The 17,430-nt window shown below is 43.3% G+C and overlaps 1 protein-coding gene across 1 annotated transcript in view; it reads left to right on the plus strand.

Moving 5' to 3' along the window:
- Window positions 1-299: 299 nt before the first annotated feature.
- LOC311064455 (acid-sensing ion channel 4-A-like) overlaps window positions 300-17,430 on the plus strand; it is a gene marked incomplete at both ends in the record, with an annotated part of 187,145 nt that continues 170,014 nt past the window's right edge. Inside the window, 3 exon segments of the mRNA XM_084084285.1 lie at window positions 300-480; window positions 483-809; window positions 812-873. Of these exon segments, the coding sequence (XP_083940411.1) occupies window positions 300-480; window positions 483-809; window positions 812-873 (570 nt within the window).

The following is a 17,430-nucleotide window of genomic DNA, read 5'->3' on the forward strand; positions in this document are numbered from 1 at the left end:
AGCAGCAGCGCTGTAGTCACTACTAGCCGTGCAGGCGGAGAGGCAGCAGTAGCGTGAGGATCAGTCATCACAGTACAGGCAGCAGCAGCAACAGCAAACTCTTCTCTCTCTCTCCTGACTCTTTTTTTCCCCCTTCTACTTCTTTCTAGGAGTTGTGTTGTATCCCGTTCTGAGGAGGACAAACGCCAACAGGAGGAGGAAGAAGAAGAAGAAGAGGAGTGTGTGAAACAGGGCTGACAGCTGCCACCCCAAAAAAAAGAAAAAAACAACACCCCCCAAACGCAGACCTGGCTGCCCCCATGCCTATCGAATTTGTTTGCAAAATCAAATTTGCAGAGGAGGATGAGAAGCAGAAAGCCAAGCAGGATGGGGACAGGGAGAGTCTGATCGAGGAGAGCTGCGCGCCTCCGGCCAAGGACTTGGCCGGATTCGCCAACTCCTGCTCCCTGCACGGGATTAACCACATCTTTGTCTCCGGCCGCCTGGCATCCGGCAGACCCTTTGGGCTCTCGCCTTCGTGGTGTCCCTGGCGCTCTTCCTCTACCAGGCGGCCAAGTGTGCCATCTCGTACCTGGAGCACCCGCATGTCACGGCACTGAACGAGGAAGCCAGCCCCGAGATGGTCTTCCCCGCCGTGACCATCTGCAACATCAACCGCTTCCGCTTCTCCGCGCTCACCGACGCCGACATCTACCACCTGGCCAACCTGACGGGTCTGCCGCCCAAGAACAAGGACGGGCACAAGCCCACCGATTTGGAGTATCCCGCCCCCGACATGCAGGATATCTTCAACAGGACGGGCCACCAGCTGAGGAGATGCTCATGAGCTGCAACTTCAGCGGGCAGAACTGCTCCGTGGAGGACTTCTCTGTGGTGAGTCAGCGAGGAGGGGGGGAAAGTTTTCTCTAACTTCTTGTGATGCAGATTTCTTATCATAGACGTGACGTAGCCGTTAATCATCAACTTCATCGAAACTTTCCCACGTTTGAATCCTCTTAACGAGGCATATCCAATTCATTGTTGTCTAACATACATTTTGTTTGAATACGATCTTTTTGAACAATCTGAGGAATGATACAGTATGTAGGACACTTCTTGTTCCTGCAAAAGTATCTCCGGGAAAGTCGAGCTTGAAATTCACTTTTGTGATAGGCACCTCTAAGGTTGCCATGTGGCTCCTAGGAGACATTTGTGTGTGTGCAGGAGTCAGGGCTCTGGATGGGCTTTGGTCTCTGTGCCGTTACGTGTCTTTTATCAAGTTCTAAAGCAGCAGCAACAGTGCCTTTTCCCTCCAGCCTTGTATTTCAGTGCGCACCAGAATCTAATATGTCACGGAACAAGGGAAGGGAAATAGAATGTGGCTGTGTGTGCGGTCGTATACTTTTCCAAGACAAACTGTGGTTTTAATGCTGCCTCCGACAAGAGAGCACGGCAACAAAATAATCACGCTCTGAAATAGCCGGCTCTCTCTCTCCCTCTACCTCATCCCTCTAGTCTCCATCTCTCTCCCCCCCTCTCTCTCTCTCTCTCTCTCTCTCTCTCTCTCTCTCTCTCTCTCTCTCTCTCTCTCTCTCTCTCCTCTCTCTCTCTCTCTCTCTCTCTCCACCCCCCCCCCCCTCTCTCCCTCTCCATCTCTCTCTGACATTGCAGAGCGACTGCCTCTCTCCGAGCTTGTGTACCTTTCAGGAGGGGGGTGGGGGCTGGAGAAGGAGGAGTTCCAACCAACGTTGTATTTCAATCTTGCTGCTGTTGCGATTAAATATTTAGAGACAGACATACATGATTTTTGCATTAGCCAGATTGACTAAAAGGAATGAAACAATTTTCATAAGAGAGAGAGATGGAAAGTGTGTGTGTGTGTGGGGGGGGGGGGGGAGAGAGAGAGAGAGAGAGGGAGACTCTGTGTTTATGTGTGTATGCAAGACGCACACAGCGAGAGGGAGAGAGAGAGAGGCTAGTGAGTGAGTTTATGCCTGCGTTGTGTGCACTATTTATTAAAGGCTCTGTCCTTGCAAGAGATGGATTTCCCCCATCTCTCCAGCAGGAATAGGAATATGCAATTGCTTTAGTGATGATAAAGCATGGGTGTCAGGTCTTAATAGGGTATGTTGAACATTGATATGCTCACCTTCCCTGAGACCTAAGCATTGTGGCTTATCACGGCGATGGCCCTGCATTACCTTTGATGGGACAACGTTACACAGTGCTGAGACATAACGGCGACCCACACACAACCTTTCTCCACAATGTTGTATTAGACACCATTTCTTTGCCTTTGTAGTGTCCTCCCATATGTCAATTACAGTATACCTGTGACACCAGAGAGAGCATTGCATTATCCGTCTGTTTTATTTAGTATTGAGGAACAAAACAAAACAAAAATGTTTTGGGTGAAACGTACGCTGAAATTAAACCACTTTGAAAGTTCATGATGTGCTTGATGAGGATGTCCTCCGACCCGTTGATACATGGTGTCATTTCATCATTTCTTAAGATTCTTAAATTGAGATGTTGTGCCAAGTGGTCTTACTCTTTAAATAAGGGGATAATAAGCTTGTGCTTCTGCTGATATGATCAAACCACTGTTGTAGCTTGTTACTGGTTAAATATTGCTCAATATTAGATTAAATGTCTCATTAAGAAAATGTAAGTTATATTTTCTTCAAATGAGAAAACAATTTTAGTGTGAAACATGCTAGTATAATATTTATGTACCCTCTAAGTACATTATTTAGCAGCCAGTCATATAATCCATGAAGCCATAGCCCCCCTTGTGACACCACACCGGGGTGACTTGGTCGCAAGATCCACCCTTTACATTATATAAGTTGAGCTCACGGTGTGGCCATTTTGGCTTTTTTCAATGTTTGACATTTTTATTTAATACATTTTCCCCCAAAATAGTTCCTTCCTTCCCTGTCGGCTATGTATGTAAACTGCATTTCTTTTCTTTTGAGGAGGGGGTGGTTGTCAGTTACATTTGTCACTGGCTACTTGATGCCTCCTCGCTTGACAGGTCACTCAGCCCCCTCCTCTCCAAGGACGGTACAACTGAGAGCTTGCGGTATAGGGGGGTTGGGGTTGTTACCGGGACCACTGGGAGCACGGGGACAGGGAAGGGAAGGGGACGGCAGTCCAACTGGCAGATGTTAGATCCCCGGCAAAGAGTACGTATGTACTGTATACACGTCAAGACCTCTCACGTGTATTTCATCCTCTTTTCATCATGTGTTCGCTCCGATCGCAGGGGATGAGAAGCATGACAAAGTATCATCACAGTCAGTGTGCTATTAATCACATGTGATTGTTCACGTGCACGCAGACACGCGCACACTCACACGCGAGCGCACACACACACACACACATACACACACAGTATATCGTCTCTGTCGGGGGGAAACCTCATATGTCCAACAGTTACTTTTCAGGATTCAAATTCTAAAATAGCAAAAGCAGCAGATCTACAAGCTCAAAACGTTCGAGCTCGTAGATCTGATACTTTTGATACTTGCGTGTGTGACGCTGTAGTAGATCAAGTAAGGCGTTAATTTACGAAAAAATCACAAAAAGTTAGAATATGGAGATAAGAGGTTTCTTCCCGACACCAACGATATACATGTATACGGTACAACACAAGCAGTAGTATCGTACTGTAGCATCTCTGCCGTTATTCTTTGCCCGGTGAGGCTGATAGGAGGATTGGTGTGTTGCGGTGTGCAGTTGATCATTTTGGGAGCTCCAGATGTTTTGTTTAGGTAATGTCCGGCCGGTACTCATGGGAACTCAGGCTTAATTAAATGCTATTGAAATGTTCTCTGACATTTAAATCTTTGTAATCAGATCATTCTTTTATGGGATATCTTTAAAAAAAACACACATGATGACATTTTATTATTTTTGTACTGTAGTTTTGTAAAAGATAAAACAAATGTATATATACCTGTATACATATAAAAAAATAAAATAATACAAAACGCTGTATTTAGTGACAATGTAATCAGAACATGGTGAGTTGGTACAATAAGGGAATTAATGATTTCACTACTCACAATACCTATTGTGAGGAGATGAATGAAAATAAGAAAGACAGTCGGGGAGAAAATGAGCCGGCTGATCTAATTTGGTGCATGATCATACATTTAATGAGCTGGTGTGGAGAGAGAGTTGTTCTCCATTCAATGCTGTGGTTCCACCACCACCATGGTTATTTGATGTAGGTATTAACACCATGCTTTATAATTAAAGATTACATTATTGACTCAGATTAATCGTGGCCGATAAAGCTGACTCAACAAGGCATGAATAAATAGATTAGTGTTTTTTTTCTTCTTTTTTCCTTCTTTCTGAGTAATTGTTCATCTACTGTGCTGTGGGGCTGCCGCTGAGATGGCCCCTTTGGCTCTTTTGGTCGTTGTTTTTTTTATAAGCAGAAGCAACGGGTTGGTTTGCTCTTGACTCTCAGCTGTGTTTGCTGCTGCATTACCACATTGTGCTCTCAGCAAGGACAGATCCCTTCTACATATATTCATGGAGTTAACTAAACGGCCGTGGCGTGGCCTCCGAGGTGATCTATAAAACGGAGGTTAACAGGGACAACATTTAAAGGGCCCCTCTGCATAATCTGTCATTAATCTGCATCCAGCTGGCTTTTGTGGGAGGAGGAGAGGCAGTGTTTTTATAGGTGATTGAATGTTTAATGACATGAGCCCCCCAGATGATCTGGATTCCCTCGTCTACCCGTCATCTATCATATGGCGGCGAAATCTCACCAAAACACGTGAATGCAAATCAATATGGTGACGGATTGTCAAGTCGGCGGCTCGGCCGGGTTGCTGGTTTTCTATACAGATAGGGGGGGAGCGAGCCGCGGCAAAAGACCAGGCGTACCGAGGCAGTACCGCCTGGTTCCCATGATTGATGAGCGGACGAACATGCGTCTACCTCACCCCGTAAGCAACACTTGCATCAGAAATATAATCTGAGGAAAATTAGTTAACCACTAGTATCCCAATTCTGGGGCCAGCATTTGCCAAAAAGAGCAGATCTGCTATTTTTTTGACACCGTGAGATTTGGTGTAAATGGAAAAAAAAGGAGCAGACCAAGTACAACTCCTGGACCAAACTGTGAAGCCTGGAGTTAAAAACGTGATGCCGGACAAGCTATCTAAAGTGTCGCAACGAGACACGTTGTGAGTTTGTAGATCTGCTATTACGCAGGCTCTCAGAAGGTGGGGGGGATGGACTTTCGGTGGACTATACCCCTTACTTTACACTTTGGCTATTAAAAAATAGCTGATATGCAAGCTCATAGCACGGCACCGAGTGCCGCGCTATGAGCTTGTAGATCTGCTATTTTGGAAAAAGCGTGAAAAACATTTGTAACTGTCAAATGTAAACAAATTCTGTATTTTAAAAATGTTGCGTTTTTTGGGCGGATTTTGTTAGTTTTTTTCGTGTTTTGGTTACTTTATTTTAGTTTTAGAGTTAGGTTATTTAATTCTTATTTCTGCCTGATTTTACCGATTTATCAAAACATTTTTATTTTTTTTTCAAAAAGTGGGGGGTATGAAATCACGGATCTGTGAGAGTGAGGGTGTCGCGTCGTACGCACAGTGAATGGCCGTGATGCCCCTGCACGACACGTTCTGAGCTTGTAGATCTGCTATTGTGCGACATATTGTGAGCTTTTAGGTCTGCTATTGCAAAAATAGCAGATGTACTTAGTACATCTGCTCCAGTGCCAAACTATTAAGCCTGGGTTTTAAAAGCGTGCCACACAAGCTACTGTACCTGGCCTCACCATCCAGTATGCAAATCTCCCCCCATATACAATAAGACCACCAACCATGTGGTTGAGAACTGCGTTATTGACAATCAAATCAAAGAAATGTTAATTTAACTCTCACAGGTCCATTCTGGTCCGTGTTTTACACTCGCAGTTAACTTAACACTGAGGATTTTACAGTGTGCTCAGTAAAACTGTCCAATTTGATCTAGCAATAAAACAGCAGCCGAGGGGAGCTGTCTGTGTCTCACATTTCAGCTGTTGTCTTGTCCGGCTGCAACAAACATATCCCTGTACACGCATCCTCTCTCTCGCCCTCTCTCTCTCTCTCTCTCTCTCTCTCTCTGTGTGTGTGTGTGTGTGTGTGTGTGTGTGTGTGTGTGTGTGTGTGTGTGTGTGTGTGTGTGTGTGTGTGTGTGTGTGTGTGTGTGTGTGTGTGTGTGTGTGTGTGTGTGTGTGTGTGTGTGTGTGTGTGTGTGTGTGTGTGTGTTTGTTTGTTACTATACTTGTACGGACCATTATGTCCCCACAAGTATAGTAGAAGTTAAAGGGCACGACCACTTTGGTAAAGGTTTGGGTTGTGTAGTTACCTTGTCATGATGTAACTCCAAAGGTGGGCAAGACATCTAAATGAATTTCTCCATTGACTACAAATTGATAATTCAAAATATATGCCTCATTGACTTACATTGTACAGTGAAGTGTGAAGAGGCTCAGGAGGAGCTCTTTTAGCCTGTAAACAAACTCAAACTAAGCTGATTCTGACAATATAGAACATCACCAAACCCAGTACTATTAGTTTTTTTAATAAAAATGTCAACTTCCAATTGATTTTGCTATTTTTATTTGGAAGAAAACCCGGACTGGATCTGTGGATCCGGATCAAGTAAAATCAACAGGAAAAACAAAAACAAAAAAACGGTAGTGGGTTTTGTGATGTTCTATACTGTCAGAATCAGCTTTGTTTGCATTCGTTTGCATTCAACAAGAGTGGTTTTGCCTTACAATGTATGTCAATGAGGATATTTTGAATGATACATTTCTAGTCAATGGAGCAATTATTTTAGATTTCTTGTCAACCTTTGAAGTTACATCATGGCAAGATAACTACACAACCCAAACCTCTACCAAAGTGGTCTTTCATGCCCTTTAAGGAAATGGACACTGAGGACACTTTTCCCTGGTCCTCACAAGATAAATGGTTCTTTCATGACTAACAAAGATTAGGGGAGGAAAAGATTCAGGTTGAGGTTTAGGGTTAAGATAAGACATACAGTAGAGGTTAGGTTTATGGGTTGGGGTTGGCGTTATGCCTGATTTATACTTACGCCAGTGTAACCCACTGAAAATAGCCAATGTACAAGCTCACAATGGGGGAAAAAAAACGCTTTGATGTCCTCACAAGTATAGTAATGCAAACGCGCGTGTGTGTGTGTGTGCGTGTGTTTGTGTGTTTTGTGGAGTGCTGTTCAGCTGGCGCCTACTCTGTCTCTCGGGGTGACATGTCTCTCTTGGAGAGTGCTACACATGAGTAGATGGCTGGGAGAGTGACATCTGGTTCTCTAGTGGGTTCCACGTCTGTACAACCCCCCCCCCCCCCCAACACACACACACACACACACACACACACACACACACACACACACACACACACACACACACACACACACACACACACACACACACACACACACACACACACACACACACACACACACACACACACATACCCACACACACTGCCACCCCCACCCCCTTTCCAAAATGTCCCTCAGCACCGCCTGCCTGCCCGCTTGCCCCCCCCCCCACCCATGTTTCTTCGACCACCCGCCTTCATCGTGGTGGCAGTGGTGGAAAGTGATTCGGTACATTAACTCACGTACTATATTTCAGAGCAATTTTGAGGTACTTTCCACTTTCCAGTATTTCCACATTTTGATGCTTTCATACTTTTAGTCCAGTACGACTCAGAGTCAAATATTGTAGTTTTTTTTAACTCCACTACGATTAATTGAAAGCTTTACTTACTACTACTACCGTTGCAGTTTTCAATATTTACTAATCAAATTAATAATAAAAAGTCTTCTAAATTGTTTCAAAATAGCACATATACAAGCTCACAATCACGCTTGTAGATTGGCGAATATCCATAGTATAAAATAGTCCTTAAGTGGTTAATGATCAACAATGATAGTCCAGTAACATGACATACAGTATGAATGAATGAATTAAATTTTTATTTTCGTGTCATGCCACCATTTTGGCCCATCCCATATGGGATTATATGACACATTACACAGAAAGAAAACAAGACATTAACAGTCCATTAACCGTCCTTCCTGTTCATATTACGTCCTTCCTTATAACATACCACATAAAAAAAAACATGCGTACAGTACTTATATGAACAAAAGAAAAACAAAAAAAGACAATGCCATTTTACATGTAAATGGCCCTCCTCCTCATTGACCAGGCCTTGTCAAGAAATGAAGCAAATGAAAAAATGTCATGTTGAAAGAGATATTTCAGTTTCTCTGAATCCTCCAACCGAACAAATTCATACTTAGGATCTACCTTATTAAAAAGTGTCTGCTTGAGTTGTAGAATGGGCAATACAAAACAAAATGCATTTCATTTTCAATTTCATTAAGATCACACAAACCACATAATCTATCCTCCTCAACCGTGCCTACATATCTATCCGTCTCAATATGAAGACCAAGTATGCCAGCCCTGATTTGAGCACATAGGCTTTGTTTCTTTTTGGACAAATGATACAATACATATTTTCTGGACAATAGACATGCTTTATCTCACAATAAGTACGGAGCTTTGGTTTACACCATATATACAGAGCCCATCTGTCCTTTATTTGTTGAAAAATAGTTTATTTTATTACCATAGTCTCTACTTTTTGGTCTTCATACCCTGCTCTCAAAAGAATGTCATACATGTCCGTAGCCCATGCGCCCTTGATCAAAATGTCCCACTCGAAGACCTTTCTTACAATTCTATGATTGTATGATTCTGAAATGGGCATTCTGTATAATGAGTGCCTTTTACTAAGTTTAAGTCATTTCTAATACAGGCCTTTTACATGTAACAGAGTAGGCTAATTATAATGTTTTAATATTGTGGTATTGCTACTTTTACAAGTAAAAAAAATCGGAGTACTTCTTACTCTACCGTTGTTCGACCACCCGCCTTCCCCTGGCGGAGGCAGCTGGGAAGTGGGGAGGGGAGAGGGGGGGGGCGTGAAAGTGACTGGAGCTTCCTCCGATGCCAGCCTGTCAATTAGCTGTGTTACGGTTCCAGTGCTGCTGGTGTCCCTGCAGCTTAGCATGCTGTCACTGATCTGATCCCCCCTTAGGACAACACACCACACCATGTTACCTGCTCTACTCTACTCTACTTCTGGGGTTCACAACCTTCTTTTTCCCCCCCTTGGAGGAGCCCCCCCCCCCCCCCCCCCCCCCTTTCTTTCTTACATCTGACACAAGCTGAGACCACTGATGCGGTGCGAGAGTGCGGTCTATATAGCCAACACCAACTCGGGGCTCCTGAATCGCTGCCCTCAAAAGTAGCGTCAGGGTCTTGAGATCCTCCCGCTGTACATGTGTATGCACGCACACGCACACGCACACGCACACGCACATGCATACACATACACATACACGTCAAGACCTCTCACATGTATTTCATCCTCTTTTCATCATGTGTTCTCTCCGATCGCAGGGGATGAAGCGTGACAAAGTATCATCACAGTCAGTGTGCTATTAATCACATGTGATTGTTGACATGATGCACACAGACACACACACACACACACACACGCACTATCATGTAGATCTGCTATTTCTTAGCCCCCCCCCCCCCAAAAAAATGCTTAAAAAAATTATTGCTAAATTAATCGATAATAATCAAATAATCGATTAATTATCAATGGATATTTTTGGTAAATTTGACTGAGCAACTTTGCCTAAATGGTAAATGGAAAATAGTCGATCTACAAGCTCACAACCACAACGCGTCGCATCGCGACGCGTTGTAAGCTTGTAGATCTGCTGTTTTCAAATATTTAGTACTTTTGGTACTTTAAGTACATTTTGATGCCAATACTTTTGTACTTTTACTCAAGTAAATTTTGAATTCTGGACTTTTACTTGTAACAGAGTATGTTTATATTGCAGTATTGGTACTTTTACTTAAGTAAAGAATTTGAGTACTGTTTCCACCACTGGGTTTGAGTATAGCCTACTTTGTCCAACACTCTTGTACTGAGTTGGGTTATGCTCCCACCTGCACCCCACCCTCCTCCTCCTCCTCCTCCTCCTCCTCCTCTGTATCTGTGGCGTATCACAGGAAGATGAATTACAGTCCCACTGCTTGGCTGCTCCTCCTGATATGCATCAGCACCGTCTAATCAGATGAAGCCCACCTGTGACCAGCCACCAGATAACCATAACCCCGTATGCAAACAGTCTCTATTTGAGAGCGTTTACCATCACTATCAACCGGCTGTATATATATAATACACACAGTACATTGTGTATTTATACCTATATACAGTATACTGTGTATATATATATATATATCGTCGCTGTCGGGCAGAAACCCTGTATGTCTGTATTTCAATTAACCCATTAAGACCGGGAACGCATCTGTCGTTTTAAGATTTCTTTCAAAAATAGCAAATATATAATATAAAAATAGCAGATATACAAGCTCATAGCGCTGCCCCGAGTGCCGCGTTATGAGCTTGTTTTTTTGAAAAATCTTGAAAATGTTTGCAAATCTTTAGTTTGAATATAGATATTTGAGTTACGAATGTTCTCTTTAAAAAATGTATATAATTATGTTAAAAGATTTGCAAAAATGTTTGCGATTTATGATTTAAAAAAAATAGCCAAATAAATCTATAAATGACACGGATACATTCCTGGTCTTGAATGGCCTTCTTTGTTGTACAACAGTGCCATGCATACAGTAAGTAGCAAAGATAGAAGCTCACAATCTTTCGCAATGCGTTGTGAGCTTAGACTTAGAGTCTGTGAGTAGATCTGCTTATCTTTGAAAGTGAAAGTGGTTCAGTGTGTGTGTGTGTGCGGGTTTTATAAATATTGAACCAGTAAAAAGTATTAACAAGATCGTGTGACAAAATAATAACTACAAGGTTTTGGACAAACAAGGTTTCCACCCGACAGTGACTGTGATAATACAGTATATTCAAATGTCTTCCTCACTGATGCAAGGTTTTGGGAGCGCTTGATTTTTTTCTGCTTGCGGAAGGATTTTTAAACACGCAACCATAAAGGCTGGTGCAAGTTAAATCCCCCCCACCACCCCTAAACCCCCCCGATCTAACCTCTGCTGAGTCTTTTACTCACACGGACATTTGTCTCCTTCTGACAAGTAGTATGCCAAGCTCTCTGTGTGTGTGTGTGTGTGTGTGTGTGTGTGTGTGTGTGTGTGTGTGTGTGTGTGTGTGTGTGTGTGTGTGTGTGTGTGTGTGTGTGTGTGTGTGTGTGTGTGTGTGTGTGTGTGTGTGTGTGTGTGTGTGTGTGTGTGTGTGTGTGTGTGTGTGTGTGTGTGTGTGTGTGCGTGCGCGCGCGCGCACGCTTGTATTTGTCCCCATAAGTATACAGTAGTAGAATTTGAGAAATATGCTTTTCCTGCATGGCTAGGGTTGTATACTGTAGGTATGCCTTTATATTGAGGTGTCGTGCAGAAAGTCCATACACAAAATTACCGTTCTGAAATGTTTATGTCCTCGCAAATATACTAATACAAATGTGTGTGTGCGTGTTTATCTACAGTATATACCTGTGTAGGCTTTCATCTGTGTGACAACACGGATGCATCTGTGTGTGTTTGTGTGCGTGTTTATCTATACCTGTGTGTGTGTGTGTGTGTGTGTGTGTGTGTGTGTGTGTGTGTGTGTGTGTGTGTGTGTGTGTGTGTGTGTGTGTGTGTGTGTGTGTGTGTGTGTGTGTGTGTGTGTGTGTGTGTGTGTGTGTGTGTGTGTGTGTGTGTGTGTGTGTGTGTGTGTGCCGCGCGCACAGACACACACGCAGCTTCCATCACGGAATGAGAGACTCCGTTCACAAGATTGATCATGACTCCTGACTCTGCCCCCCCCCCCCCTCCCCTCCTACCAGCGGATCGATACATCCTTCTCTCTGTCCTTCCCACACCAGGCCTGGTGTGACTAATTATCCTGTTCCCTGCGTTTTGGGGCTGGGCCCTCGGTTGCATTTGCTCCCTGTCAGGTGTACAAAACTGTTACTTTTCAGGGAAATGGAAAAAAACAACAACTCGTGTTCCAATTGATCCAATGTAGTTATTACTATGTAGTCACAAGTTCTTGTTAATACTTTTTATTGGTTAAGTATTCATAAAATCCAACCTGGCGTTCCTATTTTGCGCGTCATTATAGGCAAACAAACACTCGCTCATGTCACTACGACTCAGCCATAACCATATAAGAAGTTCCCAATGCAGCTACGTCCAAATATGGAGTGTGTTGTCTAACCTAAGAATGTGTCGTCAGGGCATCAGGCACAAAACAAACTAGAAAAAGTGCTCCTCGGAGCACAGGTCTCCGCCAGGTCAGGTAGGTTATTGTGGCCTCCTGGTGGCGCTATAATAGGCCAATGTGAAAAGGGTGGCATTTCTTCTTAGGCCTTTCAATGGGACACTGCATTCATGAGTTGAGGCATTTTGTTCCAAAAATGTGTTTTGCTAAATTAGACCTGCTGGTGGCGCTATAAAGGCCAATGTGAATGTGAAAAGGGGGGCATTTCTTCCTCGGCCTAGTGGGAATCTGCATACAAACTTTCACGGAAATTGCACATTGCATTCATGTTTTGAGGCATTTTGTTTAAAACTGACCAATCCTGCAAACTTTGGAAGCCACTGTAAGCCAAATAGGATGGAATATGAAATATCGGACAGATCCATCAGAATCACATGACTATGGAGATACTGTGTACCAATATGCGTGATTTTTGGACAGAATCTGAATGAATAATATCCAAAAATGTATTGTACATAAGTCGGCCTCCTGGTGGCGCTGTAAATGGCAGATGTGAAAAATGCAGTGCAGATGTTTTTCCTTGGTCTCTAGGGAGTGTGCGTGCAAAGTTTCACGCAGATCGGTGCAGTTATAGTTAAAAATGCAAATCGGCATGTTATAGCGCCACCATGAGGCTGATTTGAAACATGTCAAGTGGCATTTCTTCCTCGGCCTAGTGAGAATGTGTGTGTGCAAGTTTATGGAAATGGCAAGCTGCGTTCATGATTTGAGGCAGTTTGTTCAAAACGGACCAATCCTGGAAACTTTGGAAGCCAACCTTAGCCAATGAGGATGGAATATGGGAAATCGGACAGATCAGGGTTGATCACATGACTATAGAGATACTGTGTACCGATTTGCATGACGTTTGGTTGAAAACTGTAGGAGTAATGGGGAAAAAGAGGTTTTGCACAAATCAGCCTCCTGGTGGCGCTATAAATGGCCCATGTGAAAAATGTGGGGCAGAGGTTCTGAATTGGCATCCAGGGAGTGGGTGTGCACAGTTTCGCAGCGACCGGGTCAACGGTGCCGGAGATTAGCTGGTAACACACAGACAGGACACACGCACGCACACACACACGGACGGACGGACGGACGGAGGGTAAAACATACTCTCTCGCCATGCCTTCGGCCTGGCGGAGACAATCAGTCGGCTCCATGTAAGGGCACAAAAGGACGCATGCCCATACATGGGCATATACTGATGACATCAGAGAACTCCATATGGCCATGCGGTCGGATCGGCGGTGTGACGTAGGTGTGAGAAATGTTCAAATGTTTGAAATATGCTTTAGAAAATCACGGACATAGCCGATCTGTACAAGAGTGCGAGAGTTTGATCTTCAGAATGTGATATAGATCTGTATATAAGCGTAGATCCCAGCTGCATCAGTCAATACATATTCCCTGAAGGGTGCTGCAATGGTAATCCATGTGCAGCTGTGTGAGATGACTCGCAAACACTGGTGGACAAAGTACTCAACCCCTGTACTTGAGTCAAAGCAGTGGTGTAAAGTAACTAAGTACATTTACTCAAGTACTTAAGTAGAAGTTTGAGGTATTTTTACTTGACTGGTGTGTTTCCAGTTTTCAGTACTTTGACTTCTACTCCACTGCATCTCGGAGGCAAATATTGTACTTTTACTCCACTTCAATTATTTGAAAACTTCAGTTACTTGTAGATTTTCATTATTATTACAAAACATACATTAACCACTTAAGCCCTATATATATTTCCAGGGGGTCCCCAGCAAAAGTGGTTAATACATGCATCACAAACATTTTAACCACTTGGTTGGCTATTGAAAAATAGCAAGCTTACTTTTTAAACACATCTTCTCTTCAGGGAGTCCCCTAGCACAAAACATTTTCAGATGGGGGGGGGGGGGTCCGCGGCCAAATACATATCATTTTGGGGGTCCTTGGCACGAAAAAGTTTGAGAACCAAGTGGTACAACAGTACAGTTTGTCTGATTAGGTTTTTACAGTCAGTCATTGTCTGTCTGACAGTCACTTCATCAACACACTGAGTCAGTGTGTTGATGAATGGTGCACACACGCACGCACGCACGCACGCACGCACGCACACACACACCAACACATTTTGTACACAACAGAAAACTAATTATAACAGCTGTAGTCACGGCAACCTGATACACTTTGCTTTCTTCCTAGGTACTAATGACAGTGTTTGTTTATTTCTTTCCCCCCACACCTGAATACATTAGTGGAACATACTTTGTTGAAAAATGTATCGCAAACAAGCTTTTAGCCCATGGCCAGTTAATGGATTCGTGCTTCTCTGTTTCCCGTCATCATCAGCATGTCTTATTTATCTTTTCTCTTTTCCCCAAAGACGTCACGCAGGTTTTTGAAATTCCAAATAGGTCTTTTGTATGTAAGAACCATGGCCATTGTGACTTAGATGTAAATGTCAGCAGGCCAGCGCTCAGCCAATGGAGACATCATGGAGCAGAAAATGTCAGCGTGGATATTCAGCCCTGGCATACAAGCACCAGACCAGCCAGGCACCAGGCTCTCTGTCTGCTGGTCTGGACATTTGGCCCTTATTCTGTCCCCCCTCCCACCTTATAATAATGTAATAATAATAATGATAATGATAAACTTGATTTGTAGCCATATTGCACTTTTTAACCACTTAACCCTAAGACCTGAAGCCGATTCTACAAATGTCTTCTAAATCCCAACAGTATTCTGAAAAAACGTATGTTTCTATATCAGTGGTGCTCAAACTTTTTCATGTCAAGGACCCCCAACATTATATGTATTTGGCCGCGGACCCCCATCTCGAAATATTTTGTTCCAGGGACCCCCAGAAGCAAAGATTTGAGTTAAAAAGGTTCGCTTTAAAACAATATATATTCAAAGATTTTTACATATTTTCAAGATTTTTCAAAAATAGCAGATCTACAAGCTCATAGCGCGGCACTCGGTGCCGCGCTATGAGCTTGTATATCTGCTAGTTTTGAATAGCCCAAAGTGTAAAATAATCAAATCTAGAAATGACACAGTTAAACCCTCTATTCTTAGTAAAACGGACCTGAGTTGCAACTGTACTTGTTGCCAAATATAGCAGATCTACAAGCTCAAACGTGCCGTGTTGCGTGCCGTGTTTCAGCGAAAGCTTTCCCCACAATAAAAGAAAACATAAAAGATACTAGTACAGAGCCCTGAGGGACTCCGGTCAACCATATACAGTAGTGTTTAAATGGTTAACTTAAGTACAAATTATGACTGAGCAATTTTCACTCATACTAGTAGTGGAGGAATTGATTCTAGGTACTGAGTGAGCTTTGTGTCCACCGCTGCGCTGTCGGCAAACAATGGTTCACCGTGTCTCCTCTCTCTCTCTCTCTTTCTCTCTCTCTCTCTCTCTCTCTCTCTCTCTCTCTCTCTCTCTCTCTCTCTCTCTCTCTCTCTCTCCTCTGCATGGATGGGATTGTTGTGGCTGCTCCCGATATTGATGCAAACCAGGTTTGACCCACACTCCACCGACACTAAGGTGTTATGACAGGTGTGATATTATGTCTGAATCCATATCCGTGCCCTGAACCGGGGCGGGGGGGAGGGGGCTTAGCGGTGAAGACCAGCTCAACCATCCTTGCCGTGTGAGATGATGTCTGACACACTTGGTACACGCGCCTTGGGAGCGGCCTGCTATGAATTGTCAAAATTGCTTTGTGGTTGAGCCTGCGACAAATGTACAGTATCTGCACCCTTCCAATGCTTTTTTTTTGTTTTTAGTTTTTTTTTTCGGCTTCCATTTTATCCACACACACACACACACACACAGAAATTCATTTAGATTTATTGCCCACCTTTGGAGTTACATCATGACAAGGTAACTACACAACCCAAACCTTTACCAAAGTGGTCGTGCCCTTTAACTTCTACTATACTTGTGGGGACATAATGGTCCGTACAAGTATAGTAACACACACACACACACACACACACACACACACACACACACACACACACGATTAGTTTGATTAAAGCTGCACTATGTAACTCTCCTCTTCTTCTCACCTTTCCTGCGCAAGTGCTGAATGTCTTACCATTGAGCTAATAGAGCCTGCCTGCTTGCTCAGGGGATAGAGAGAGAGAGAGAGAGAGAGTGTCTGAGTGGAGGCACACGAGACATGACAACGGGAGTCGGATTCGAATTCGCAACTCACAAGGAGCATTCTACAGTGTGTGGTCATTGTGCTAGGTACCAGAGGTACTACCAGGCACCCCCCGCCTCTTCTCCCACTCACGTTGAGTTAATATCGCTGCCATAATTCTACTTGTAGTTAATAATGTACACGAAGCTTACGGAATGATATGCTATGTTGGCAAATGCTGAATAATTTAAGTTAATGCCCTCCTAATGCTGATGTCTTCCATGCTCGCCACCATCGCTGCAGCTGCGTATAGGCACCCACGGGCTCATGTCTTTTAACCCATTCAAACCGGGGAAACTTCTGTCATTTTAAGATTTCTTTGGCTTGTAGATCTGCTATTTTTGAAAAAGTGTTTGTGAAAGTCTTTGAATATAATTTATATTTTGTCAAACATTTGACGAATGTCTTCTAAATCAAACAGTTTTCTGAAAGACTCTTGTTGCTTTATTAGTGGTGCTCAAACTTTCTCTTGTCAAGGACCCCCATGTTTCTGACCGCCGATCCCCATCAACATTTCTTATTCCAGGGACCCCCAGAAGCAAAGATTTGACTTAAAAATGTTGTTTAGAAAATATATAAGTACTCAAAGATTTGCACAAAATATTCAAGATTTTTCAAATATAGCAGATCTACAAGCTCATAGGAGCTTGTATATCTGCTATTTTTGAATAGCCAAAGTATAAAATAATGGTTAATAATAATGGCTCAAATCTAAAATGACACAGATGCGTTCCCGGTCTTAACGGATTAACAGATTATTACAGTGGAGAGTGGAGAGGGACAAACAGCGGAATAATAACAATAAGAGTACAACAGCCTATAATCACATTTCCTTCCTACCTCTTTAGTCTTTAGGTTTGGTGCCGTGTCCTTTTACCTTTTTT

The sequence above is a fragment of the Gymnoscopelus microlampas genome (assembly GCF_963454915.1).
Source record: "Gymnoscopelus microlampas genome assembly, chromosome: 17".
Lineage (NCBI taxonomy): Eukaryota > Metazoa > Chordata > Actinopteri > Myctophiformes > Myctophidae > Gymnoscopelus > Gymnoscopelus microlampas.